General features: G+C 42.0%; 3 protein-coding genes across 5 annotated transcripts; 2 read left to right on the plus strand and 1 right to left on the minus strand.

The window, feature by feature from the left end:
* Positions 1–2,035: 2,035 nt before the first annotated feature.
* LOC145548735 (tripartite motif-containing protein 16-like) lies at positions 2,036–4,370 on the plus strand. Its single transcript, XM_081599665.1, has one exon. It carries the CDS (start codon positions 2,072–2,074, stop codon positions 3,737–3,739), a length of 1,668 nt encoding a protein of 555 aa, XP_081455791.1. The 5' UTR covers positions 2,036–2,071; the 3' UTR covers positions 3,740–4,370.
* Positions 4,371–6,273: 1,903 nt separating this feature from the next.
* On the plus strand, positions 6,274–12,182 carry LOC103480859 (myelin-oligodendrocyte glycoprotein-like). 3 transcript variants are annotated; one of them, XM_017310501.2, is made up of 5 exons: positions 6,275–6,464; positions 9,863–10,225; positions 10,307–10,396; positions 10,490–10,593; positions 11,487–12,173. In XM_017310501.2, the coding sequence occupies exons 1-5, from the start codon at positions 6,413–6,415 to the stop codon at positions 11,499–11,501; spliced, it is 624 nt and encodes a 207-aa protein (XP_017165990.1). In that variant the 5' UTR covers positions 6,275–6,412; the 3' UTR covers positions 11,502–12,173. The 3 variants fall into 3 exon arrangements, with proteins under 3 accessions (XP_008434285.1, XP_017165990.1, XP_017165991.1); XM_017310502.2 differs by having other exon boundaries at positions 6,276–6,464; positions 11,456–12,174; XM_008436063.3 differs by having other exon boundaries at positions 6,274–6,464; positions 10,490–12,182.
* A 4,041-nt stretch (positions 12,183–16,223) lies between these two features.
* LOC145548713 (uncharacterized) lies at positions 16,224–19,469 on the minus strand. Its single transcript, XM_081599635.1, has 6 exons — positions 19,282–19,469; positions 18,727–18,805; positions 18,572–18,652; positions 18,342–18,437; positions 18,221–18,257; positions 16,224–17,825 (listed from the first exon to the last, which is right to left on the minus strand). The coding sequence occupies exons 1-6, from the start codon at positions 19,294–19,296 to the stop codon at positions 17,675–17,677; spliced, it is 459 nt and encodes a 152-aa protein (XP_081455761.1). The 5' UTR covers positions 19,297–19,469; the 3' UTR covers positions 16,224–17,674.
* Between the last annotated feature and the right edge of the window lie 7,847 nt (positions 19,470–27,316).

Raw genomic sequence — 27,316 nt, forward strand, 5'->3', positions numbered from 1 at the left:
GGCGACCTGTCCAGGGTGACCCCGCCTCTCGCCCGAAACGTTGGCTGGAGATGGGCACCAGCAACCCTCCCGACCCCACTGAGGGAAAAAGGGTGCAAGAAAATGGATGGATGGATGGATGTTTTGGGGAATGGGTGGTTAAGGGTATTTCCTCTCTGGGTTGCCTTTTTAAGGAGGGGTCTTCATGTCTTTTAATCAAGCTGTGGAAGCCTTTGGAGCAGGGAAAAATACCCTCTTCTGTTTCTTCTTTGTTAAAAAAAGAAACAGCTCTACTCAGGGACACTGAGGTTTCGGGCATTGAAAAACTGTTTTTCAGAACTCATAAAGTGTCACTTAGTTTGTGCTACAAGACACTGAAACGTCATAAGCTTGTCCACTCTGGCCCGGTCCTGGGGAGGAGAGCTGAATACCGAGGTCACTGATGAAATGTGGAGAAGTATTTGGAACTCTGTCATAAAAATTTCCATTTGTAATCGTTCCTGGGCGTTGCAACATAAATGACTGCATAGAGCCCCCTTGGCCCCAAACCAGGGCCCTGTTCACTGTGTCCTAAATGTAAAACACATGAAGGCAGCCTCACACACTGTCTTTCAGATCTACTGGGAATCTATTCTGGCTGAGATGAGGAAAATTATCAAAACTAATATTGATCTCAATCCAGTGTCTCTTCTCCTTGGTCTACCAAATAAACAAATCCAAAACAAGAGCAAGTTGTATAATGTCCTCATTTTATGTGTTTGAAAGAATGTTTTGTTACAATGGATTTCTAACAAGTCTCCTACTATTATACATAAATATATACTATATTTAGAAAACCAACGACTGCTGCCAATGAGGTGAGCATGAAATATTTTATTATGTGACATTTTATTGACTAAATCTCATATTCATCAGTCTTAATTCATCAAGTTCAACCCTCATTTTTTACGCATTTGGATAAAATTAAAAGAGTAACATTACTTCAGCCGTCACAATTCCCAAAATAACCATAAACAGGTAAAAGCTTAAATCTCTTCTCTGCTCTAAAAATGTTATAAGTAATCCGTTTTCTGTTGCAACCCTCAGTGATTCTTCACATAGAAACTTGAGAAAGTGGAAGAGAGTGGAAGACATTCCTCACAGCTTTTCCTTAGGGCTATGGCAAGCCGATTTAACATAAATTCTGTTTCGTCTGACTATCCGTAATTACATTCCAAATATCTAAGAATAAATTTTGACTAGACAAAACTACATTTGGACTAACCGGAATGATAATTAAAGATATCTGTGTTTATGTTCTGACTAGTAAGAATAACACTTGAAGATATATTCAATCACATTTTGACTAGTCAAAATTACAATTCAAGATATCTTTAACTTAGTTTTGTCTAGTCATTATTTGCTTTTAAGGTAATTTAGTTTTCACTAGTCAAAACTATATTTCTCCTATCCAAAAATACATTTAAGATATCTTGAATTATGGAGTCATTAGAAATATCTTTAATTAGAATCATGACTAGTCAAAACTAAAATCGAGATATCTTGAATTTACTTCATGACTAGTCATAATTTAATTGTAGATATCTGAAATGTGTATTTCAGATAGTCAGTAATTCATTTTAGATATCTTGAATTGAAGTCTCCATACAAGTCAATGGTAAATCTGACGTCATCTCGACTAGTCAGAATGTAATTAGAGATATCTCAAATAGTTATTTTGTCTAGTCGAAATATAATTAGAGATATCTTAAATCGCTAAAACGTCTAGTCACAAAACAATTTGAGATATCTGGAATGTAAGGGCGGTAAAACCGAATGTATGATAAAACGGCTTTATAATTTATAAAACGGCTTTATAATTTATAATAATATAATTTATGTTAAAACTAACCCTAACTAATTAGTATTCAAGAGAGTCAAAAAGCATTTTTAGATATCTAGAACGTAGTCACGGATAGTCAGACAAAACCAAATGTATGTTAAAATGGCTTGCCATACTCCAATACTCCCAACGGAGATATGTGTTCAAGCCTCAAGCCTCATTCACTGTAGCAACACGTTTAGGTCAGAGTCATTGTTACTGAGAGCTGAAATGGAGCAGAGAATAGTTCTAGACCAAAGTAACTTTTCTTGTTCAATTTGTCTGGATCTACTGAAGGATCCGGTGACGATTCCCTGTGGACACAGCTACTGTAAGAACTGCATTAAATGCTACTGGGATGGAGAAAATCAGATGAGAATCCACAGCTGCTCTCAGTGCAGGAGAGAGTTCAAACCGAGGCCGGTCCTGGAGAAAAACGTCATGTTAGCTTCTTTAGTGGAGGATCTGAAGAAGACTGGACTCCAAGCTGCTCCAGATGATCACTGCTATGCTGGACCTGAAGATGTGGCCTGTGATGTCTGCACTGGGAGGAAGATGAAAGCTGTCAAGTCCTGTCTGGTTTGTTTGGTTTCTTATTGCAAAAATCACCTCCAACCTCACTTTGTAGTCCCTGGACTGAAGAAACACAAACTGGTGAATCCCTCCAAGAACCTTGAGGAGAACATCTGCTCTCGTCATGGTGAGGTGATGAAGATCTTCTGTCGTACTGATCAGCAGTGTATTTGCAATCTCTGCTTAATGAAAGAACATAAAGGCCATGAAACAGTCCCAGCTTCAACAGAATGGACTGAGAAACAGAATAAGCTCCAGGAGAGTCGACAACAAATCCATCAGAGAATCCAGGACCAAGAGAAAGATGTGAAGCTGCTTCAACAGGAGGTGGAGGCCATCAATGTCTCTGCTGATAAAGCAGTGGAGGACAGTGAGGAGATCTTCACTGAGCTGATCCGTCTCCTCCAGGAAAGAAGCTCTGAGGTGAAGCAGCAGATCAGATCCCAGCAGGAAACTGAAGTGAGTCGAGTCAAAGATGTTCAGGAGAAGCTGGAGCAGGAGATCAGTGAGCTGAAGAGGAAAGACGCTGAGCTGGAGCAGCTCTCACACACAGAGGATCACACCCAGTTTCTCCTCAACTACCCCTCACTGCCAGCACCGAGTAAGTCTAAACACTCATCCAGGGTCAAGATCCGTCCTCTGATATACTTTGTGGATGTGACAGCAGCTGTGTCAGAGCTCAGAGACAAACTACAGAAAGTCCTGAGAGACAGATTGAGAAACATCAAACTGGCAATAACTAAAGTGGATTATTTACTGTCAAAACCAGAACCAAAGACCAGAAAGGGATTCTTAAAATATTCACAAGACATCACTCTGGATCCAAACACGGCAAACATGAATCTGTTGTTATCTGAGCAGAACAGAAAAGTAGCATTAATGAACCAGCAACAAGATTATCCAGATCATCCAGACAGATTCACTGGTGTTTATCAGGTCCTGAGTAGAGAGAGACTGACTGGACGTTATTACTGGGAGGTGAACTGGAGCGGAGGAGTTTATGTAGCCGTTTCATACCAGAACATCAACAGAACAGAAGCTTTTGGATTCAATGACAAATCTTGGTCTTTATATGGTTACACAGACAGTTACACATTTTATCACAACAACACTGAAACTCCAGTATCAGGTCCAGTTTCCTCCAGACTAGGAGTGTATCTGGACCACAGAGCAGGTATTCTGTGTTTCTACAGCGTCTCTGAAACCATGACTCTGATCCACAGAGTCCAGACCAGATTCACTCAGCTGCTACATGCTGGAGTTGGTCTTTACTTCTCACTTTCCTGTTCTGGTGCCTCCTCTGCTGAGTTCATTAAACTGAAATAGTCAGCAGTGATCTGAGGTCCAGTTGGTTAAAATGTGTTTATTTTAGTCCCATTTGTCTCCATCATTGTTGCTGAGAGATCAGCTGTCTTAGTGGAGCTACTCTGTCATCTTTGTTGTTTTAATGTTTGATACGGTGAGAATATAATTTCTTAATTTTCTTGTAAAACCTGATACATTTTTAAAATTTACAATTGATCATTATCACATTTGTCATTTCTGTTTCACAAGATGTCACCAGAATCTGCTCGAGTTTCTGATTATTTTTAAAACAAATTAACTAGTAATGTTATATCTGCGGCATTAGTTTTTTTCCTCTGCTTTCAGTTAATTGTTTTTGTACCTCCAGAATCTCCCTGCACTTCTTACTGTTAAGCTTTTAGTCTGAATATGTAACAAACTGCTAAGTGTGGATAGTTGAAAGCATCATAATCATGATATTGATTTACTGTTTTTCTTATTTTTTCCGTTTGTAAATGCAGACAAAATGCTCTGATTTATTTTAATGTCGACTTTAACCCTCTACATGTCATTTCAGATCGCATCAGGCATTTCCTGGTAGATTTTCCGCTTTTCTATAATCTCTTTACGGTGACCAGTCCATTCATTTCAGCATAAACCTGTCAATAACTGATCAGAGGGAAAAATGTGAGTTTTATTTCTATACAACGGATCAGTGCATTGCTACTCTTTACATATCAATGTAAACATCTACAAGATTCAAGAATATACAAATGAAATACAATCAGATTTGAACAGATCAAACTGTTCAAATCTGATTTCTGGCTCTGAAAGTCAAATCTAAAATCTTCCAACACGGTTTAAGTCCGACAGATGATTCAGAGATGTGTTTATGTGTCCAAGTTCATCGACGCATGTCTGGACAAGTTTACAGCACGTGATCCATGACGCACATCTCTGAATCATGTGACAGATGAAGCGTGACACCTAGTGTCCACTTCGAGGTACTGCAGAGGAAGAAACTATTTCACACTGCATTTTGATATGACATCGAAAATGTTGAGAACCAGAATTCATAACTATGTTTAGCTTATATAATTTTATTTATTTAAAGTTCTTTAGTTGAATCGGGGCAGAAATTCTAGCATCTCTGGAGTCGTGGGCCAAACTCAGTCTCTCATGAATCAACGAATTCAGACACGGCAAGGAATGACTGAGAATTTATTAGTAAAATAATCCAACTTTACAGCTGGATTACATAATTAACCTCCTTTTTTAACTACCAGCAAGCAATCTAGTGAAGTACTAAAAACAAAACCCTGTTGCCAGATAAATGAGCTATTTTTAATCTCAAGTAGAAGTAAATAATTTAGATCCAAAAATCAAGATTAAAGAATTTCACATTTACCTTCTGTACTCCGTCAAGCCGAGGAGCGATAAGTTAATTTGTTATATAAGGTGATTTCCCGTTAACTTCATTCAACCACCACTTCAGGCGGACAAACCTGCGTAAGCCACTACAAATGATCACTGCAAACTGAACTCGGTTCACTGCAGAATCATTACATGCACTCCAAACTCGGGTATTTAAAAGGTATTTAAGGTATTTATCTCAGGTATTTAAAATTAACAGTGACATTTCAGGGAAGTGACCCAAAGATAAGAAAAGGGACAAACAAACACAAAATAAATGGAAAATCGTTCGCCTGCCCTCAGATAAGGGGAGACAATCAATCAAAAGCTGGGCAGACTAACACAAAAGAAAGAAAAATCAAACTGTACAGGAAGCAGTGATAGAACTGCAAAAACAAAAATAAAAAAATTACTAAATGCTTATTAATTACATCAAGCTAAAACATTAAAACCACTGCAAACCTGCAGTCAACTTGGAGGATCTGGTGCAGCCCTACCAAATGAAAAACAATATAAAAAACATACAATCCAATCTGATTAAAAAGACAAATTCACAGCCACAAGCCTGGATAACAGTCACTAACAGTGATCCTGTATAAAAACACTGTATTAACAGTCACTGTGTTATAAAAGGGATCAGTTTAAAACAGTTTTCCTCCAAATCTACCACATCCAGCAAACAATAGGCGGCGTGGGGCCAAAATACACCTGGTCTCACCCAGGAAACTGACACTTGGCCCCCAGACCCCGACCAGGTGGTGGCGCCACCTGTTACACTTCCTTTAACCATTTTTCACTGAACAAATTACATAAATTAGATATGAAGTTATTATGATTACAACTTAAATTAATAAGGTGGTATTGTTAAGATATGTTGAAAGGTAAATCAGGTGATTTAGGTAAATTTAAAACGCATTTAAATCTGCAATTATTGTTGGTTTTTGCCTCTGAATTCCAAATGAACAGATATCATGGAGAAATGATTCACCAAAATAGCTTTTAATATCAACAGTTCTTTTATTCATGAAAGGAAGAAGAAGAGGAGGAGGAGGAGGAGGAGCAGAAGAAGAAGAAGAACAAGAAGAAGAAGAAAAAAATAAAATAAATAAAACTCAAAGCGTGCCCCTGCATGGCGGAGTGTCAAAAAAAATAAAAATAAAAAATAAAAGAAGAAGAAGAAGCTTACAAGGTGACGTAATTTCCGTGCTGCACGTGTGAGGATGAGTAACTCCAGCTTTAGTTTTCTTCCTGACTCACGCTGTGAGATGATCCAGTCTCGTCTGGACATCTTCCTGTTCGCTGATGTTTTCTTCGTGGATTTTTACCTTCTGTCTGTGCTGGACTCTGGTTCACGGTGAGTTTCTGCTGCTGCTCAGTCTGAGCTCAACAACAACAATAATAATAATAATAATAATAATAATAATAATAACTGTTTCTGCGGTGATAAACGTCAAGTTCAGAAGACTGAGTTTAGAAAATAGTTTTTAAGTGTAGCTGAATTATATGTTTTTATAGTTTAATAACTCTTGTGTTTTTCACATTAATAGGATTTTACAGTTTTATCCAGCAGTAAATCAGCAGTTTCCATTAAAAGCTGATGTCATATTTCACTAGTGTAAGTCTCACATTTCTATAGAGCTTTAAGTTTGGTTCCAAACGGTGATTTAAATTAGAATAAAATCCTGTCTCATGTTAAATATTAATATTTGTTTCATTGTTCAACATTTTAACATTTTAATTTGATTTCAGCAGTTTCACTTGTACTATGATGATGCTGTTAGGTACTTTACAGAGCAACAAAGCTTTGGGGAAAACCGCTGAGACATTTAGTGTTTGTTTGTTTTTCTTTCTTTCTTTGTTGAAGTTGTTGATGTTTTTACTGTGACTGATGATGAGTTTGACCACAAAAACATGTTTTTTAAATGTCTTGCATGATGTCCTCACGTTTTGTGTTTGAGTGACATGTGATTTATGACTCAACATAAAAAATATATGTTCGGAAATTACCAGTATCGTATAAATTACAGATAATCTGATGACAAATTTGCTGCTGATCAATCTGATCTCACCATATCAAAGACTGAATCAGGAATCAGAAGCAAATCAAATCCTCCTGAAATCGTCTCCTGAGCCCCTAAGTGGAGCTGATAGGATGATGTGTTATTTACAGAAACCAAAAGGAAACAGTCATATTTTAACCTCACTGTTCTAACAACACAAGATCTATTATCACATTCAGGGCTGTTGGACCGAGTCATGGAGAAGTTATTCAGCCGTTTGGACAGGACTGTGGTCTCCGTGGATTCACTGAGGAGGAATTTAACTCTAGTGACTCATTGATTATCTGGACGGGAAATTCATCCTCATTCTTTGGAAGCAATGAACTTGTGTTTGCATCATGAAATGCTCATATAACGAACACCATGTTCAGGCATCAGGGTGTCTGCATGTCCTCTTGGCTCCTGGACAATCTGATCTGCGGCTAACGGTCTTGGACACTCGGGTGAAGAGAGAGCTGTCCACCAAACACTACCTGATCTTTACCGTTATCATTACTATTATTATTATTATTATCCATAGATTTTCTTGCTTTATTAGAGTCAGTTTGCAATTATTTTGTTTATAATATAATTTATTTGTTGGATCTTTAGCACAGTGTATTTAACAGGCACATAAACATTAACACATGGTTTTAATTACAAATTTCTGATAACTACCAGGTCAGTAAGTGATACTGTATATTTTATTAAATTGAGAAAAGGGTTATGGGTAATAAATGCAAAAAATAAAAAGAAATACTAAGTAGGTTCAGAGTTAGGTTGCTAGGTAACCAAAGAGTGAGTGGGTTGCTAGGTAACCAAACAGTGTGAATGTTGATTCCACCAACCTAGCTTAGAATCATATGTGGAAATGTTTATTATTAAGTCTAAATGTCATTATTATGTTTATTCAGTTAAAAATGTTAACTATGAAAAAACATTTTCACCTCCAAATCATAGCGCAGCAAATAGAGCAGCTGCTCCCGTTGCCTTTTATCCACCGCCTTTTCTTTTTGTTACATCTTTTATCTCTTAAAATGACTCCACAAACTATCACTATTGCTTCTACATCGTCATCCGTGTTTGGTTATTCCAAATTCCCGCTATGTTGGGGGTTTTACTGGATTATCCTCTGGAATCGGGATGTTCGTGACTGGAATCGGTTCGTGTTGCTCCTGCCTTGGACACACGAACCGATCGAACCTGTTGGACTTTTATCAGCTCTGTGGTCACAGAGGTTTGGAGAATTGGCCGACATTCTTAAATCTTTCCGTCTAAACCAAACTTAAGACTCACAAGCTCTACTCATCTCCTCTCTACCGCAGCCCAAACGCTTCGACTCTGGTCGCTATGGGAACGTTTATATATCCCTTCAAAATAAGATACAGATGTGCCACAAAAGCGAACATTTTACTTTTGTGAAAATTTTAACTCACGATGCTGACTAACGGGAGCACTGAGCTTGTTTCTCTGCAATGAGACGGTCCGATCTGGGAGTGATGGGAGACAATAACACCCGAAGTGTTGCTTATATCCACAGCCTGCTTGGTCTGTGGCGAAGCAGCTTGAAGCTTCATTGCCTCATTAGCAGCCGGTCGCCTCATGTTACGCAGAGCGGCTTGTAATGTGGGACTCACCTACCGGTCCGGGATAAATCCATTCTCCTGTCTCCTTTTCCCCTTCGCAAAGAAACTTTCCAAAGACATCTGATCTGTTTCTTACTCATTTTGCTGCTTGTGGCCTCAGTGTTGGTGCGCAAGTAACAGAGAGAATCCGGTTAAAGGATTTTCAAAAGAAAAAATCCTCCAGATTCAAATAATACACAAAACGGAAATATTAAATGATTTCTTGTGCGGCCCAGAAATATTGGTCCACGGACCGGTACCGGTCCACGGAGCGGGGGTTGGGGACCACTGATTTAAATGACAAAGTAGTTAGGCTGCACATGCACAGTGGCGCAGTTGGTAGAGCTGTTACTTTGCAGCAAGAAGGTTCTGGGTTCGATTTCCAGCCTCTGTCTTTCTGCATGGAGTCTCCATGTTCTCCCTGTGCATGGTGGGTTTTCTCCGGGTACTCCGGTTTCCTCCCACAGTCCAAAAACATGACCGTCAGGTTAACTGGCCTCTCTAAATTGTCCCTAGGTGTGAGTGTGTGGTCATGGTTGTGTGTCTCTGTGTTGCCCTGCGACAGACTGGCGACCTGTCCAGGGTGACCCCACCTCTCGCCCGAAACGTTAGCTGGAGAGGCAGCAGCACCTCCTGACCCACTAAGGGACAAAGATCCCCACTTTGTCCCCTTAGTGGGGGACAAAGTGGGGAAATGGATGGATAAAATAGTTAAAATCAACCTCCTGATTTAAATGATAAAATAATTAAAATCATCAGTTGTTGATTCAGGTGAGAGCAAATACAGCTTAATGATTCCTGACATTCCTGATGGCCGTCAGAAACCACACAGTAATGTTTTATTTTCTCCACTTTTGTTTGGGTGAAATGATAAATGTGACATTCTGGCAAGTTTCCCAAACAGCTGCTCATGATACAAACTTCCTGGAGGAAACCTGGTGGAAACCCAAACCTCCACAGGTGGATTGTGTTTCTGTCTGTGGGGATTTCCACTCTTGGGGAAATTTGTCACCCAAACACTGAGAAGTTTCAGGTTTTACTTTAGTTTCGTGATCAGAAATGTTTTAAAATCTTCTCTGCGTCTCCAGGTGGCCTCCATCTGATTGGTTCCTCTCAGCCAATCGTAGCTGCTCCTGGAGATGACGTCATCCTGCCGTGTCGGATGGATCCTGAGTGGAACGCCGTGGGGAAGACGGTGGAGTGGTCCCGACCGGACCTGAGGCCGTCCGGCCCTCAGAAGCGTGTGGAGTACGTGTTCGTGTACCGCTTCAGGAAGACGGACCGAGACATGATGATGGACACGTACATCCAGAGGACGTCTCTGTCCCAGGACGGCCTGAGGCGAGGAGACGTGTCTCTGACCATCAGGAACGTCAGCCTGCAGGACCAGGGCAGGTTCCGATGCTTCATCCCTCGCCTCGGGATAGAAGCAGAACTTCTGCTTGTCGTTGGTGAGGAACGGGTCCAAACTGCAGGTTCTGATCCGGATCTGTTGGACTTTTTCTCATCAGTCCTTATTGTTGCTGTTTCAGATCCAAACTTTGTTTCAACGACGACGACAGAAACGGTTCCTGGCAGAAACTTCATCATTCCGACGCCACAGGAGGAAACCAGCAGGAGCGGTGAGTCTGTGGGAACCAGAACCTTTCAGAATCACTTGTTTACCTGAATGTTCACTGTTAACTAATTTGGACTTGTTTCTGTTCCTGTTTCAGGTTGGGTCAGATTCCATCTTTGCCTAGTTGTTTTTTCCTTCTTCATCATTTGTCTGGGTCTAGTTTCCGTTTGCGTCATTAGAAAATGGCAACAAATACAGAAAGTGAGTCAAATTTCTTGTTTATTTTCTCAGTGAAACTTACAAACTCCTTTTATAATCACTTGTAATGTGATCCGTGGACACGTCGTCACTTTAAGTATCAAATGTAGACACTTTATCTTTTTACCACACAGACTTCCTCCTATTAAATCTGCAGTCTGTAACTTTTATTAAAATATTTTACATATTTTTAAAACTGTCACTATGTGCTATGAGACGTAATCTGTAAAAAAAGAAAAAGAAAAAAGCTCCCAGTGCTAACTAGAAACAACCAATCATTGTTAGGAGGCGGGTCTTAGCGCTGTCAATCACCCTTCTTGCTATCTGCCACACTGTAGAAATACATACATAGCTCGTAGTGCATGCTAATGCTAGTTAGCATGGCCACCGCTGACGGTGGATAAACGGTTTTTCTGTAACAGGAAGTCGTTTCTCCGCCATTAGCACATTTAGCAGCGAGTACATAAGATTGACTGACAGCGTTAAGACCCGCCTCCTGATCTGATTGGTTGTTTCTGGTGCATTTCTTCAGACAGCAATAGAAGCTCAGGGAGGAGGAGGCCGATCTTTTCACAGATTATCTGTCTCGTACTTTCATGACATGGTGACACTTTTAACAAATATGTAAAAAATATATAAATATTCATGTTAAAAGTTACATTCTGCAGCTTTAAGCACCAAACATCAGATCAGGAAACTGTAAAAGACAAAACTTTTGCCTTTGGTTGATTATTTACGATCCTCTTGGCAATAAAATGTCAACTCTTAGAAATCCTGTTTTCCTTTAATGGAGCCTCATATTTTAGCTGCAGAGTTTATGAGAAATGTTTTATTTTAATGTTAACTCCTTTTATTATTTCACAAGTAAAGGCCTCAGTACTTCCTGTCTTGCACAGTCAACAGCCTGCTGATCACCAGGTTGGTCACTCGGTCACAAGTCGGCCATGTGTTGATGCTGATGGCAGGAACTTCCTTCCTGTAGAGGTCAGCAGGTCGACCTCATCATCACCGCGGCTTCATCTGGAGCCTCATTTGACGGGACAGGATCAGGTTCTCCAATCATCTGATGTTCATTGTATTGTTAAAAGACACAGAAAAAGCAGCAAGTAGATTTAAAGACCTGGGAGTTTAAGTCGTTTATTATTACTGTGAATAAAATCTTTAATGAAAGGAATAACTGAAGTTATTAAAGGGAATAAATACGTTTTTTAATGTAACATCGGGTTTTGTTTAGAAACCTGAACCTGTTTGTGTTTCTCTGTGTGAAAGTTCAGGGTTTGAAAACATTTTCAGTGTTAAATCTGATAAAATAAGTGAATGGAGCAGCGGCTGAAGCTGCAGCGCCTCAGATATGACCGGCATCAGAGCCACGCCTCACACTGAAAATAAAAACCAAACGCCGTTTTTATTCAATGTCAGCAGCCGACTTTATATTTCCGACCTCTTTGAATGTTTTACTGCTTCAACTTGATAATAAATGTTCAATTTCTGAGATTTTAAGTCAGAAAAAATCTGTATTATCCCAGGATTTTTATTTATTTAACTATTTGATGCTGATGTTAATAAAATAAAATATTTCAGTGATTTATGTTTTGTTGTTTTTAGCTTTGATCTTCACTATTTGGTTCTGTGAGTTAAACTGGACCCAGCAGAACCTCAGCTGACCCAGTTCTGATGGAGAACTGACTCGGCTCATCCTCAGTAATCCAGCCTGCATTTAACTCGACTTGTTTTACAGATTTAACTACATTTGTATCTCGGCCTCGCCAGCCAGATGATACCAACTATCCAAACAGCTGAACAGAATAAATTCAGAAACTCCACAGACTCGTAGATAACAGAATTTACTGACAACAGGCCGAGTTTACTACGACATAAAAACACATAATTTCTCTACATTCAAGGTGTCTAACTATTCCTGTATGTGGTTAATTCTACTTTATAACACAGATGATGCTTTAGCGGGCAGGAAAACAACAAGCAGGGCTGAGGAAGCGCCGTGTGGCGGCTGCTTTTTGATAACTACCAGGTTTGGCCGCTAGATGGCATTGTTTAACAAAGGTTAACAGCACGTAGATAACGTAACGTTAATATTCAGTAATCTGGCAGATTAACGTCACATTTTAAGATCAAGAACCTTGAAGCAGGTTTTAAAAATTAGTATCGTGTTTTTCCGTTATTGATGCAGTAAACTAATCTACACGCATTTCTGTTAATTATCAGAATTAATAAAGCAATTAAACATAAAATAATTAGTTTTGTTTATTCCATAATTTATTATTATTATTACCTTTCTTGAAGCATCAAAGCTGGTTTTGCTTCATTTGTTTCTCTTCGAGGAACCGGAGTGAGGACAGAATCAGCCCGTCGGTTCTGATCAGGTCCAATCAATCAATCAATCAATCAAATTTTATTTGTATGGCACTTTTCAGCAGCAAGGCATTTCAAAGTGCTTCACATAATTAAAATAAAAATAAAAACATCATGTGACATAGAATAAACAATGAGGAAGAGAAAGAGATTTTAAGAAAGTATTAAAAAGGAAACAGTGAGAAAAAGAAATTAACAGTAAAGATAAAAACATAAAAAATAAGCAGCTCAAACCAGGTGGGTTTTAAGTTGAGACTTAAAGGCTCTCAGTGTTTCAGCTGTTTTACAGTTTTCTGGAAGTTTGTTTCAAATTTGTGGTGCATAGAAACTGAATGCTGCTTCTCCTCGTTTGGTTCTGGTTCTGGGGATGCAGAGCAGAACCAGAACCAGAAGATCTGAGGGGTCTAGACGGTTGGTACAGTAATAACAGATCTTTAAGGTATTGTGGTGCTAAACCGTTCAGTGATTTATAAACTAACATCAGTATTTTAAAGTCTATTCTCTGAGCTACAGGGAGCCAGTGTAGGGACTTTAAAACTGGTGTTATGTCTCTATCTTCCTGGTTTTAGTGAGAACAGCAGCAGCAGCTTCTGGATCAGCTGCAGCTGTTTGATTGATTTGTTAGTCAGACCTGTGAAGACGCTGTTGCAGTAATCAATGCGGCTAAAGATGAACACATGGATGAGTTTCTCTAGATCTCGCTGAGACATCAGTCCTCTAATCCTAGAGATGTTCTTCAGGTGATAGAAGGCCGACTTTGTGACTGTCTTAATGTGGCTCTGAAGGTTCAGGTCAGAGGTCATCACTACTCCCAGGTTTCGGGCCAATCAAAAAGAACATTTTTGGACAATAATTTATTGAACCCAAACTGAAATTAAATGTTGTAAATTAAAGAGTTTGATAGAGACGACAGGAAGGACCTCCTGCAGTGGACTGTAGAACCTGATCAGAACCAGACCCAGACATGTCCCCCTGCAGCAGAGTCCACCAGAGGCCGTCCTCCTGTCCATTCAGTCGGTTCTGGTCCAGAGTCCAGGAACCAGACCAGGACTGGAGCAGCAGGTGAGGCGCTGCCCGCTGAAACCAGAGCTGGTATCGGGTCAGAACAGAACCGGGTCTCCGGTTTTTGTTTAGACATTGATCAGTCAGTGAAAACAACACTGTCACCACGGCAACGGCTTGTGTTGCTTCCTGTTTGTCTCCATGGTAACCTGGTAAGGTGTGCCTGGCCCCGCCCCCTTCTGCTGCAGGTTGCTGTTGTTTCTGGATCTGTTGTGAGTCTGGAGACCGACTGGACAACCGGAATGAGGGACAATAAATCAGCAAGTTAACTCAGATTAACTCAGATTAACTCAGATTAACACTGTGTATCGTTGTTCTGGGCTGATTGTCCCTCAGTGAGGCAGTTTATCAGCTGCTCAAAGAGCCTCACATGAAAACCAGGAGAGGCAAAGTTCAAACCACCAACAAAATGTTTCGCTGCAGACAGAAGCAGAGACGGGTTGAAATCCAGACCAGATTTTATGATGATCCGGTTATTCTGGGTCAAAACCAGGTGGGTTTGTCTGGATTAAAGGAGCTCGGTGTTTGTTCCAGATCCGTGGTGAATAGAAGCTGAATGCTGCTTCTACATGTTTGGTTCCGGTTCTGCATCCAGCACGCTTCTGGTTCTGGAACCAGAACCTGCTACAAGCTGTTAGCTACATGCTGTTAGCTACATGCTGCTAGACACATTCTCCTAGCTACATTCTGCTAGCTAAATGCTGTTAGCTACATGCTGCTAGCTACATTCTGCTAGCTACATGTTGTTAGTTACATGCTGTTAGCTACATGCTGCTAGCTACATTCTGCTAGCTACATGTTGTGAGCTACATGTTGTTAGCTACATCCTGTTAGCTGCATGCTGCTGTTAGCTACATGTTGTTAGCTACATGCTGTTAGCTGCATGCTGCTGTTAGCTACATGTTGTTAGCTACATGCTGCTAGCTACATGCTGCTAGTTACATTCTGCTAGCTACATGCTGTTAGCTACATGTTGTTAGCTACATCCTGTTAGCTGCATGCTGCTGTTAGCTACATGTTGTTAGCTACATGCTGTTAGCTGCATGCTGCTGCTAGCTACATGTTGTTAGCTACATCCTGTTAGCTGCATGCTGCTGTTAGCTACATGTTGTTAGCTACATCCTGTTAGCTACATGCTGCTGTTAGCTACATGCTGTTAGCTGGAGGAGTCCCAGGATGGAGCCTTGAGGAACTCCAGCTGGTTCTGGGCGTGGAGCTCCTCTCTCTCTAACATTTAAGATTTATTTTGGTTCCTATAATTTCTGACTGAAAATGTTTTTGCAGTTTTTTTCTGTTCAGGCCTGTGGAAAAGTTTTCACATCCCAACAATTTGAGTTATGATAAATAAATTAGTTTATCAGCGATTCTTGAGAAAAGGGACAAAACGGGTCCTAAGGATAAAACACAACATTTGAATAAAATATACACAAAATATAATTTTTTCAAATATCTGACTAAGCTAACCTGGGTCATGTGAGCACAACAATGTATGGTTTTCTGGTATTTGCTGAATATATTTTTATTTTAAACCTTGTAGCAGGTGGATGGTGTCTGTAAAATCTCTTGTCCCGGAGCAGAACTCAACATATTATAAAAGTTTAAAAATAGTTTAAAACAATTAAAGGTAATTAAAAAAGGTAAAGGCAAGAAGGTTAAAAAAATCAGGCATTATTGGGGGGGACCAGAACTTCTGAGGACCCCATGACCACTTCCTGTCTCTTCCTTTGCTAACAGGGCTAGTTAGCTCTGGTTAGCTTATGTTATTCTTTAGTTTTTTCCTCTTTTTATTCCTAAGTTGTTTGTCACAACCATGATGTGTCAACACCATAACTGATAATTTACAAAACTTTGATGAAGTTTTGTGAAATAAAAGCTTCATTTTGGTAAAATGTAAAGATTTCATGGACCTGATGAGCTACAATATGGCCTCCTTCAGAATAACATCATCTAAATTGAGGTAGTTTGGCTTTTTGTCAACTCCATCAGAGTTTTTGTGACTCTTTCAGGCTGCAGCATTAGACTTTGACTAGGCCACTCCGACACCTTGATTTGGTTAGATTATTTTAGATTTATAATAGTTTAAAACAGAAAACCAGGATAAATTTCTGTCTGAATACTTCAGACTATTTTGATGAAACTTTAATTTACTTGATTTGATAAAGAAAACAAGGAAAAATTAAACTTTTAATGTTTTTATTGATCAGAAACATTCAGGTAGTTTCAGTTTTATCAACAATAAAAATAATTACTACAGTCTTAGAAATGAAATCGGTTCTGCTGGATGGTTCTGGTCATGTGACACGTTGAGCCAATCAGAGAGCAGATCCAGGACAGAGTGGGCGTGGCTTCAGTTTCTCAGTTCTTCAGTTCATTCAAATGTTTTTTCACAATAAATAAAAATAATTAAATATTAAATAAAACAGTAAAATACAAGCAGAAACACATAATAAATATAAGTGGGTTCCAGAACAGAACCAGTAAACCCAGTAAACCCAGCAAACCCTGACCATCAGCGCCATCGCCATCCAAACGTCCAGCCTGTGACAGCTGACTGGCGTTACCATGGTTACAGCTCACCAGCAGGAAATGGGTCAGGGTCTGTCTTTCTCTAGTTCCTCCTCAGCCTGATGCTGCAGGTGCATCATGGGAAATGTAGGCTCCACAGCGTCTGCTGCTCTATGAACTTATTATTTTTACGTTTATAAACGCTTCACATCCTGGTCTTTCACTTTCTCTCGAATACTTTAACGTCAAGCTAAAGTAATCAGATTACTTTTACTGTAGTTTGGTTGAAAGTTTACGAGGATTAAATGCTCAACTAACTGTGTTTACAGCTGGATGTTGACCTTTGACCCCATCAGGAACAACTGCTGTTACTGATTAACATGAACTGAACCTCCAGCCTGAGGCTAACAGGGTCAAAGGTCATCTACACTGATGATAGAGACTCAGCATGTAAAACAGGTAATCCCAGTTTGACCTTTGACCTCCTACAGAGACCACCAGCCTGGAGAGGAAGAGGTTCGCTCGGGTTCTTCAGGCTGCTGAGGAACCAGAACCAGAACCAGCCAGGTTCAGGCAGGAAATGGGTCAGGGTCTGTCTGTAGGAGACGTTCTACCAAGCCTGATCTATCTATCTATCTATCTATCTATCTATCTATCTATCTATCTATCTATCTATCTATCTATCTATCTATCTATCTATCTATCTATCTATCTATCTATCTATCTATCTATCTATCTATCTATCTATCCAGTGATGATGTCATCCTGTGATGATGTCATCTTGTGATGATGTCCTCTGAAGGTTCACTTCCTGTTTGTGACCACTTCCTGTTTCAGTCGCCACTTCCTGTTTGGTCTGGACCCTAGAACTCTCTCCGAGTTGTGGACCGGGCCCAACCGGGTCAGAGCCAGAAGAGTAACATCTGATCTTTTCTCAAATCACACCTGACCGCCAGGAAGTGATGTCACAGCTGTTGTGACTTCTGATTGGCTAACCTGACACGTACCTGGCTAACCCTAACCTAACCGTGTCCTAACTCTACCTGACCCTATCTACAGCCACACCTGGGCTCTGAGGGGGCGGGGCCACAGCAGGTAGCTGCAGCAGCGTCTGAGCTGAGAGGAACTTTGCTGTTTGCCGTTCTGGTCAGACTGGGTCGGCCTGGTGAGGGGGCGGGGCCTTCTGCTCAGGTGAGCTGGTGTTCAGGGGGAGGAGCTTCACGAAGCCCTTGGTCCTGCAGGTCGTCCAGGTGACGAGCAGAACCAGGAGGAGAACGACCGCAAGCAACGTTGAACACCTGCAGGCAGAGGAGTCGTTAGCAACATGGCAACCCCATCATGGCAACCCCCACAGTAATCAAAAGTTATCAAAAATGAGAAGCCAGATCGATGCTGCCAATCAGAACCAAGCTGGTGTGTTCTGATCCAGAACATCTGGATGGATCAGCACCGCAACAAGCCGGTCAATCAGAGAACAGAGCTGAACCATCAACCACCTGATTGGTGGAAACAATCCTGAACCAAAGCAGAACCAGAACCAGGGTCAGTGTCAAGTTCTTCTCTAAAGTTCTGGTTCTGATCCACTGATCCAGGTTGTGAGATTGAGGCTTGATGATCAGATAGCTGTTGGGTGTGAGCTGCTAATGGACCAGAACCGGACGGTTTCAGAACCGCTAACATGAGCGATACTTACGCAGCACCGAGCCCGATCCAGAGGGAGACAGGAGAACCTGAGGACATGACAAGCAGGAGGTCAGAGGTCACAGGAGGTCAGAGGTGATCAGTCAGCACCTTCCTGACAACACTGATCTTACCCGCCGTCTGGGCCAGTGCTGGTTCCGGTGTGGTTCTGTTCATGCAAACAGAGTCGGTGTAGGCAGAACACGGAACCATGGTCTCCTGGAGAGACTCTGGAGGACACAGGGAGACAGAACCAAGTCAGAACCAGGACCAGAACCATTAGCAGGTTCAGCAGCAGAACCAGGACCAGGACCAGAACCAGGACCAGAACCAGGACCAATGGGTCAGCAGCAGCTCGTCTCACCTGAACAGTCAGTGCAGGGAGAACATTTGGTAGCGTATCCGATTCCGTCCCGGGTCGTGCAGTTCCTGGTCACATAGTAACCTATGGGTCAGAACCAGAACACTGCGTCGTCATCATCATCATCATCATCATCATCATCATCATCTGTGCTTTACCTTCTTGACATGGCTGACAGGTCATTCTCAGTAACTGAGCAGAACTCGGGTCCAACATCATTAGCAGAACCACACCAACCTGGAAGCAGAACCAGAACCAATCAGAACCGATCAGAACTAGAACCAGTGAGAACCAGAACCAGCCTGAAAGTCGGACTCTCTCTGTGTTTTTATCTGTAACCTTTAGAGCCTCTGCAGTTTTCCGTTGCCTAGCAACCGGAGGCAGCTACCTGCATACCTGGGGAAGCCCCGCCCTCTCTGACTCGGCATGAACCCATAAACACCGGAGAAGAGTAAGATCAGCAGAACTGGACCAGAAAAAGAACGAACCTAAGGTCCAGACCTCCACCTGTTCACCTGTCCTCCTGTCCTAATGTCCACCTGTCCTAATCTCCACCTGTCCACCTGTCCTCCTGTCCTCTGGTCCTGGACCAGAGTCTGGACCTCACAGGCAGCTAAAGGCTGCAGACCTGCAGCTCTCTTCACTGAGCCTAATAACTGAGCGGTTCTGGTTCTGGACCGGTTCCGAGCTGCTGGTACTGCTTTGTGTCTTACCTGCAGTTTGCCCATCCTGTTGGTTCAGAATCAGAACCGGAGCTTAGAGAACCGAGAGACAGAGGATCAGAGACGGAGGACAGAGAGACTCCAGGAAACAGCAGTGAAGGAGGCAGCCTCCAGGCTCCATAGATAAACCATGGCCACGTGACCACGCCCCCTGCTGACGTGACCACGCCCCCGGAAAAGCCGTATAAGGGCGGTAAGGTGTGTCGTGTCTTGTATCGGCCGTTTCTGCTGAAACTCACCTGTCCAGGTTGTGTTTGTTTTCTGCAGTGTTGTATAGTAAAAAACACTTCACTGCTTTACTTAAGTATATTTTGGAGTACTTCATAGTTTCCTCGAGTATGAAAATTTTTGATAACTTTCACTTTTACTTCACTATATTTCCGAACTTAATTGCATACTTTTACTCCGATACATTTTCAATGTGTGGTTTAGTTACTCGTTACAAAAAAGCGAGCGAGAGAGAAATGCTCGTGTTTTGACCCCACCTACTGATTGACTGCAACAAAGTCGGACACAAATGGAGCCCCATACAACATGAACCACATATGCAGCCAGAAGCTGGTTCAGTTGTAAAGCAGGTTAAGTTAACCTTGTGGTAAAGGTAAAGCACCAGGTGTATCTATTAGCAGGTTTAATTTTGCCTGCACTTGGTTGTGTACATTATTTTAAGTGTATTTGACATCCATCCATCCATCCTCTTACATCCTTGTCCCTCAGTGGGGTCGGGAGGGTTGCTGGTGCCTCTCCAGCTAGCGTACCGGGCGAGAGGCGGGGTCACCTGGACAGGTCGCCAGTCTGTCGCAGGGCAACACAGAGACACACAGGACACACAACCATGCACACACACACTCACACTCACACCTAGGGGCAATTTAGAGAGACCAATTAACCTGACAGTCATGTTTTTGGACTGTGGGAGGAAACCGGAGTACCTGGAGAAAACCCACCATGCACAGGGAGAACATTCAAACTCCATGCAGAAAGACCGAGGCCGGGAATCGAACCCAGAACCTTCTTGCTGCAAGGCAACAGCTCTACCAACTGCACCACTGTGCAGCCCCGTGTATTTGACAAGTTCACCAAAATATAAAAAATGTAATTCAAACTGCATCTGCCTTGTTTTATCTTTTACTTTTCATTACATTACTTGAGTTCGTCCATTTTTACAGTAATTTTCCTACTTAAGCACAAGAAGCTTCAGATACTTTAAGACTTTAACTCAAGTAACATTTCAGTCGGTGACTTGGACTTTTACCAAAGTCATATTTTTGAGAGGTACCTGTAGGTTTACTTGACTCTGAGATTTCAGTGCTTTATACAACACTGGTTTTCTGGACATGTCCTCTCTGTCCCTCTGGACTACCATGGTCCAACCTCTGAGACGTCCAATCATCTGTCTCCATGCAGGCCCTGGTCGGGTTCTGATCCGTAACGTTAATCGTTGACAGGAAGTCTAGTTCTCTGATCAACCCGGTCCGCGGTTCCTCCAGAACCTTTTCTTTTTGTTAGAGAAGAGATTTAGAGATCCATTTAGCTAAAGATTAATCCGGAACCGACCCGGCAGCACTCAGAGACGGAGCGAAAAGAACCTTCAGAACATCTGATCCATAATAAACCAATAAAACGTCTATTATGGATCAACAGACAGAACTTCCTGCCGCAGAACCAGACCACAGTTGGACCAATCAGAACCGGGGCAGAACCGGACCTCAGCTGAACTTGTTGGGCAGCACCATCAGAACCAGGCTGGGTCATCAGTACCTTCCTCCTGCTCTGGGTCAGAACCGGGTCCCTCCGGAACCAGGCGGGTCCAGAGCTGCTCTGAGAGTGACTCCAGGATCGACCTCAGGACTTCCTGTTCCTCTGGACACCATCGTGACGACTTCCTGACCGGACAGGTGGACGGGGTAGTCCGATTCTGTCCCGTATCGTCCCGTTCTGACCAGTTCAGGTGACTGAATCGTCTCTTCAGCAGTCAGGTCGGGTAACGGTCCGTTCATTCAGCTGCGCTGGAGCAGAATCTGGAGGACTGCAGTCCTCTGACCGCATCAACCTCCAAAATGTTTCCAGAATCCAGAGTTTCCAAGTTAGAATCGGACCCAACCTGCCTGAGGTCGGCTGAAAGAGTCTAAAGGTCAGGAGGCCGAGCTGGAGGTCAACGAGTTCAGCACCAAGGCGCCCAATCAAAGCAACAGAAAGCAGACCAGACAGACGACTCCTTGGGGGGCCGGGAAACAGCATGGGAGGGGCAGACCTGAGAGGACTTCCTGTTGGTGGAGGACTGGAGGGGCAGACATGAGAGGACTTCCTGTTGGTGGAGGACTGGAGGGGCAGACATGAGAGGACTTCCTGTTGGTGGAGGACTGGAGGGGGCAGACCTGAGAGGACTTCCTGTTGGTGGAGGACTGGAGGGGCAGACCTGAGAGGACTTCCTGTTGGTGGAGGACTGGAGGGGCAGACCTGAGAGGACTTCCTGTTGGTGCAGGACTGGAGGGGCAGACATGAGAGGACTTCTTGTTGGTGGAGGACTGGAAGGGCAGACATGAGAGGACTTCCTGTTGGTGGAGGACCGGAGGGGCAGACCTGAGAGGACTTCCTGTTGGTGCAGGACTGGAGGGGCAGACATGAGAGGACTTCCTGTTGATGAAGGACTGGAGGGACAGAGATGAGAGGACTTCCTGTTCGTGGAGGACTGGAGGAGCAGACATGAGAGGACTTCCTGTTGGTGCAGGACTGGAGGGGCAGACATGAGAGGACTTCCTGTTGATGAAGGACTGGAGGGACAGAGATGAGAGGACTTCCTGTTCGTGGAGGACTGGAGGAGCAGACATGAGAGGACTTCCTGTTGGTGGAGGACTGGAGGGGGCAGACATGAGAGGACTTCCTGTTGGTGGAGGACTGGAGGGGCAGACATGAGAGGACTTCCTGTTGGTGGAGGACTGGAAGGGCAGACCTGAGAGGACTTCCTGTTGGTGGAGGACTGGAGGGGGCAGACATGAGAGGACTTCCTGTTGGTGGAGGACTGGAGGGACAGAGATGAGAGGACTTCCTGTTCGTGGAGGACTGGAGGAGCAGACATGAGAGGACTTCCTGTTGGTGGAGGACTGGAAGGGCAGACCTGAGAGGACTTCCTGTTGGTGGAGGACTGGAGGGGCAGACCTGAGAGGACTTCCTGTTGGTGGAGGACTGGAGGGGGCAGACATGAGAGGACTTCCTGTTGGTGGAGGACTGGAGGGGCAGACCTGAGAGGACTTCCTGTTGGTGGAGGACTGGAGGGGCAGACCTGAGAGGACTTCCTGTTGGTGGAGGACTGGAGGGGCAGACATGAGAGGACTTCCTGTTGGTGGAGGACTGGAGGGGGCAGACCTGAGAGGACTTCCTGTTGGTGGAGGACCGGAGGGGCAGACATGAGAGGACTTCCTGTTGGTGGAGGACCGGAGGGGCAGACCTGAGAGGACTTCCTGTTGGTGCAGGACTGGAGGGGCAGACATGAGAGGACTTCCTGTTGATGAAGGACTGGAGGGACAGAGATGAGAGGACTTCCTGTTCGTGGAGGACTGGAGGAGCAGACATGAGAGGACTTCCTGTTGGTGCAGGACTGGAGGGGCAGACATGAGAGGACTTCCTGTTGATGAAGGACTGGAGGGACAGAGATGAGAGGACTTCCTGTTCGTGGAGGACTGGAGGAGCAGACATGAGAGGACTTCCTGTTGGTGGAGGACTGGAGGGGGCAGACATGAGAGGACTTCCTGTTGGTGGAGGACTGGAGGGGCAGACATGAGAGGACTTCCTGTTGGTGGAGGACTGGAAGGGCAGACCTGAGAGGACTTCCTGTTGGTGGAGGACTGGAGGGGCAGACCTGAGAGGACTTCCTGTTGGTGGAGGACTGGAGGGACAGAGATGAGAGGACTTCCTGTTCGTGGAGGACTGGAGGAGCAGACATGAGAGGACTTCCTGTTGGTGGAGGACTGGAAGGGCAGACCTGAGAGGACTTCCTGTTGGTGGAGGACTGGAGGGGCAGACCTGAGAGGACTTCCTGTTGGTGGAGGACTGGAGGGGCAGACCTGAGAGGACTTCCTGTTGGTGGAGGACTGGAGGGGCAGACATGAGAGGACTTCCTGTTGGTGGAGGACTGGAAGGGCAGACCTGAGAGGACTTCCTGTTGGTGGAGGACTGGAGGGGCAGACCTGAGAGGACTTCCTGTTGGTGGAGGACTGGAGGGGCAGACCTGAGAGGACTTCCTGTTGGTGGAGGACTGGAAGGGCAGACCTGAGAGGACTTCCTGGACTGGAGGTCTCCCAGTCCAGGAAGTTCTTAGTGAGTCACAGGGTTCACTAGAACCATGGCAGCTAAAGAGTTAAACCTCTGAACTGAGTCACTGAACTGTGTCACTGAACTGACTCACTGAACTGACTTACTGAACTGACTCACTGAACTGACTCACTGAACTGTGTCACTGTACCAAGTTACTGAACTGATTCTCTATAGTGAGTCTCTGAATTGAGTCTTTGCAAAGTGATTGGCTGCCTCTCATCCGTAAGGCCATCGGATCAAGCAGGTTTGCCTGCAGCTGAAAATACTCCAGAGGTGAGTCTGAGCATACAGGAGCTGTGCAGGTGAACCTGGAAGATGCTGTTGCCATGGTAACGGCACTACAAGGAAGCACACAGAGTCGTTCTGTTGTTTTATGCCTTTAAGGCTCCTCCACCTTAAAGGAGGAACTGAGGAGGAACATCAGCACCTGGGTGGAGCAGGACTAGAAGTCCAGGTAATGTCTGACTGGATGACAAGGTTCAGGTCAGTCCACCGTCACAGCTCACCTGGCCAGGTGACAGCAACATGGCTGCCTGATGCAGCTTCAGGTCTGACTGCTGCTCATAAAACACCGAGCGAGGTTAACAGCTAACGGAGTGACACAAGATCACCCATCATCCATCCGTCATCCATTCATCATCCAACCATCCAACCATAACCCCAGCTCCTCTGGGGAATCCCGAGATGCTCCCAGACCAGAACCAAGGTCCAGTCCGGTTCTGTTTGGCTTCACTGATCCCCGAGAAACCACCAACACAAAGTAGAGGGTAATCATTCAGCAAAAGCAGCAGCAGAGAAAGGATTAAGTTAATCTGTTAATGCAGACACCAGGCCCAGTTACTGAACCAGAACCAGAACCTTTCAGCTCCAGTCTGCTCTGGCTGCTTTATGGAAACATGATGAACTAGCAGGAAACAAAACGGCGGCAGAATAAAGGACAAGAAGCTGGAAACCAGAACTGATGAGAAGGACCTCGCTGCAGCAAGCAGACAGACCTCATGTCTTTCTCAGACCCTATTTGGAAATAGGACAATTGCACTCCGGAGATGAAGGGGGCGCTATTTCCTGTATTATCCCCGAACTCCCATTTTTATTTTCTTTTGAAATCTGTAATAAGTTTTCACCTTTAGGAAATAGTTTTTGTTACACAGGAGAAGAGAGGAAGTGCTTAGAGGAACTCCTCGCTGAGAATGATGGGAAGTTCCGCCCTCTGGTGGTGGAAGAAAAATGTAAAGATTTTCCCGAATGTATTAGTAAACCACAATTTAACAATAATAAACATAACACCAGTAGAAAAGTCTCGCCTGAATTTCCCCTCTGAAGGTCAATGAAAGATGTTTCTATTCTATTCATTGTCAGTATAAACATATTTTGTACATTTAAAACAGCAACGAAGAGAAACAAATGAAATTCGGGTAAATATTTAAAACACCAAAACTACCTAAAACGTCAAAACGTTTAACATTTAATTTGAAATGAATTCCGTTATAAAGGAGTTTTATTTCTATTTTGTATAAGTTACATCTATAGATAAGTTTAAGAGCAAAATAACTTGGCAATTACTAAATTATTTTGATAAAGATTAAAGATTAACATTGTAATCTTACTCTTTTGAACTGATATATATATATATATATATATATATATATATATATATATATATATATATATATATATATATATATATATATATATATATATAATTAATCTTGTAATCTTCTATTTTTAAACAAAAAAAGTAAACATTGTTTAAAAATAGAATATTTTATCATGTAATAATAATAATAATAATAATAATAATAATAATAATAATAATAATAATAATAATAATAATAATAATAATGCAGATGTTGTTGATTTAAAATAAAAAGTCATTTATTTATATTCTTCTTTTTCCAGGGGCTATCCTCTTCGTTTTGTGTAAATAAGTAGCCATGTTTGGATTGGCTATGTAATTAATAATAATAATAATTAATATATATATATATATATATATATATATATATATAAAATGGATGGATGTTTGTTTTATTTATGTTTTATTACTTTGCTATTCTATAGTTTTTTATCTAAGTAGATCAAATAATTGCGTTGAATTAAACAGAATCGTGTTTTTAAACACTTTTTTTTATTTATAAAATATGCTAATGAAGCACGGCTGGAGGTGCGATATTAAAACCCACCGCAAGGTGGCAGCAGAGGCCCTCTGCCTGCTTCCAGGTCGGATTATTCAGAGGAAATGGGAGTTCAGATTATTCTCTTTGACAGACCCGGATCGAAAACAAAAGGATTAATAGGTAAAATAAAGAAATTTTTAGAAAGCATCACATGAACTCAAAATCTTGAGTTCATGTTTAAATTAAAGACAGAAATATATTTTTATCAGCAAATAAATCAATAAATTATCGACTTTACGGCAGTTTATTCAAAGATATCTACAATTAATTCATTTTGAATGAGTTGTTGGTGTTATTTTTATTATATTTAATGATTTATTCACTGTGAGTTTTTTTTTCCACGAATTCTATTGATTTATTCATGTTTCTCTTATCGATGCTCTAATTTCCCAGCCGTATTTAAACGCACCATGAGACCCCCTGTTGAGCTGTCCATGGTGCTGAAACACTAAACTCAGCTCCTCTTCTTCTTCTTCTTCTCTCCTTATTTTAACCGTTTGTTTTCCACAAACGGCTGCTTTGATCGTTATGGTGACGTCACAGCCAAAAGTCTAAGATCCCCACATCAAAGGTAAACGTCTCGCGCTCTGCAGGGCGGCGCGTGGATGCTTGAGGGCGGCGTGTTCACGTGACAGAGAACGGTTCGGCTCACTCCCTGCCAAAGATCGTCTATGTTCGAAAGAAAGCACTCCTGTATGTTTACAGAAATATATATATATATTATTTTTTTTTTTTTTTTTTTTTTTTAAAGAATTTTAAAATGTTTTTTTGTAAAAAAAAAAAAAAAAAAAAATTAAAGACCAGAGGTCGGTTTAAAATGAAACAAAATAAACATAAACAATATCAGTAGGTCCGTGATGAAAAAAAAAAAAACACTTAAACAATATCTTAGAAGTAGTCCGAGATTTTATTTGCTATTCTAAAACGATGAATTTATTTGAGGTAATGCTTAGAATAAATACAGAAGGAAAGAAACATGAAAAAAATAGCAATATTATGCGAAGTATAATTAGTTAATTACATAGCAAATCCAAACATGGCTACTTATTTACACATAACGAAGACGATAATAGCCACTGGAAAAAGAAGAATATAAATAAATGACTTTTTATTTTAAATCAACAACATCTGCATTACACTGTACACTTTTCAGATTACAGTTTGAGTCAAAAAAATTAAACATTGTTTAAAAATAGAATATTTTATCATGTAATAATAATAATAATAATAATAATAATAATAATAATAATAATAATAATAATAATACTTTCTAAAATTATTTTGAAAAATATGCCTAAGGTTATATTTCATTTTAAAGGTCCCATTTTAAAGTCTTTATTTCAAGTAATCTTAAATTAAATGAGTAATATAAATTAACATATAAAAATGAACAGTGTGTACATTTTACAAAATATCAGATTTAATTAATTTGTTCAAAGTTATTCCATGCATAATGATTTGACGTTTTTCATTTTCAAAAACTTCCCCATATTTCCAGTCGAGGTGACTCATCTTGCTATTAGACGATCTGTGTC

This window comes from Poecilia reticulata, chromosome 18, assembly GCF_904066995.2.
Source record: "Poecilia reticulata chromosome 18, P_reticulata-male-v2, whole genome shotgun sequence".
NCBI classification, from domain to species: domain Eukaryota; kingdom Metazoa; phylum Chordata; class Actinopteri; order Cyprinodontiformes; family Poeciliidae; genus Poecilia; species Poecilia reticulata.

Coding starts and splice junctions, on each gene's coding strand:
- LOC145548735 (XM_081599665.1), top strand. CDS start 2,072: ATGGAGCAGAGAATAGTTCTAGACCAAAGTAACTTTTCTTGTTCAATT.
- LOC103480859 (XM_008436063.3), top strand. CDS start 6,413: ATGTTTTCTTCGTGGATTTTTACCTTCTGTCTGTGCTGGACTCTGGTT. Junction 6,465..9,862: donor GTGCTGGACTCTGGTTCACG/GTGAGTTTCTGC, acceptor CTGCGTCTCCAG/GTGGCCTCCATCTGATTGGT. Junction 10,397..10,489: donor GGAGGAAACCAGCAGGAGCG/GTGAGTCTGTGG, acceptor TTCCTGTTTCAG/GTTGGGTCAGATTCCATCTT.
- LOC145548713 (XM_081599635.1), bottom strand. Junction 18,653..18,726: donor CTGTCAGCCATGTCAAGAAG/GTAAAGCACAGA, acceptor TCTGACCCATAG/GTTACTATGTGACCAGGAAC. Junction 17,826..18,220: donor TGGATCGGGCTCGGTGCTGC/GTAAGTATCGCT, acceptor CTCTGCCTGCAG/GTGTTCAACGTTGCTTGCGG.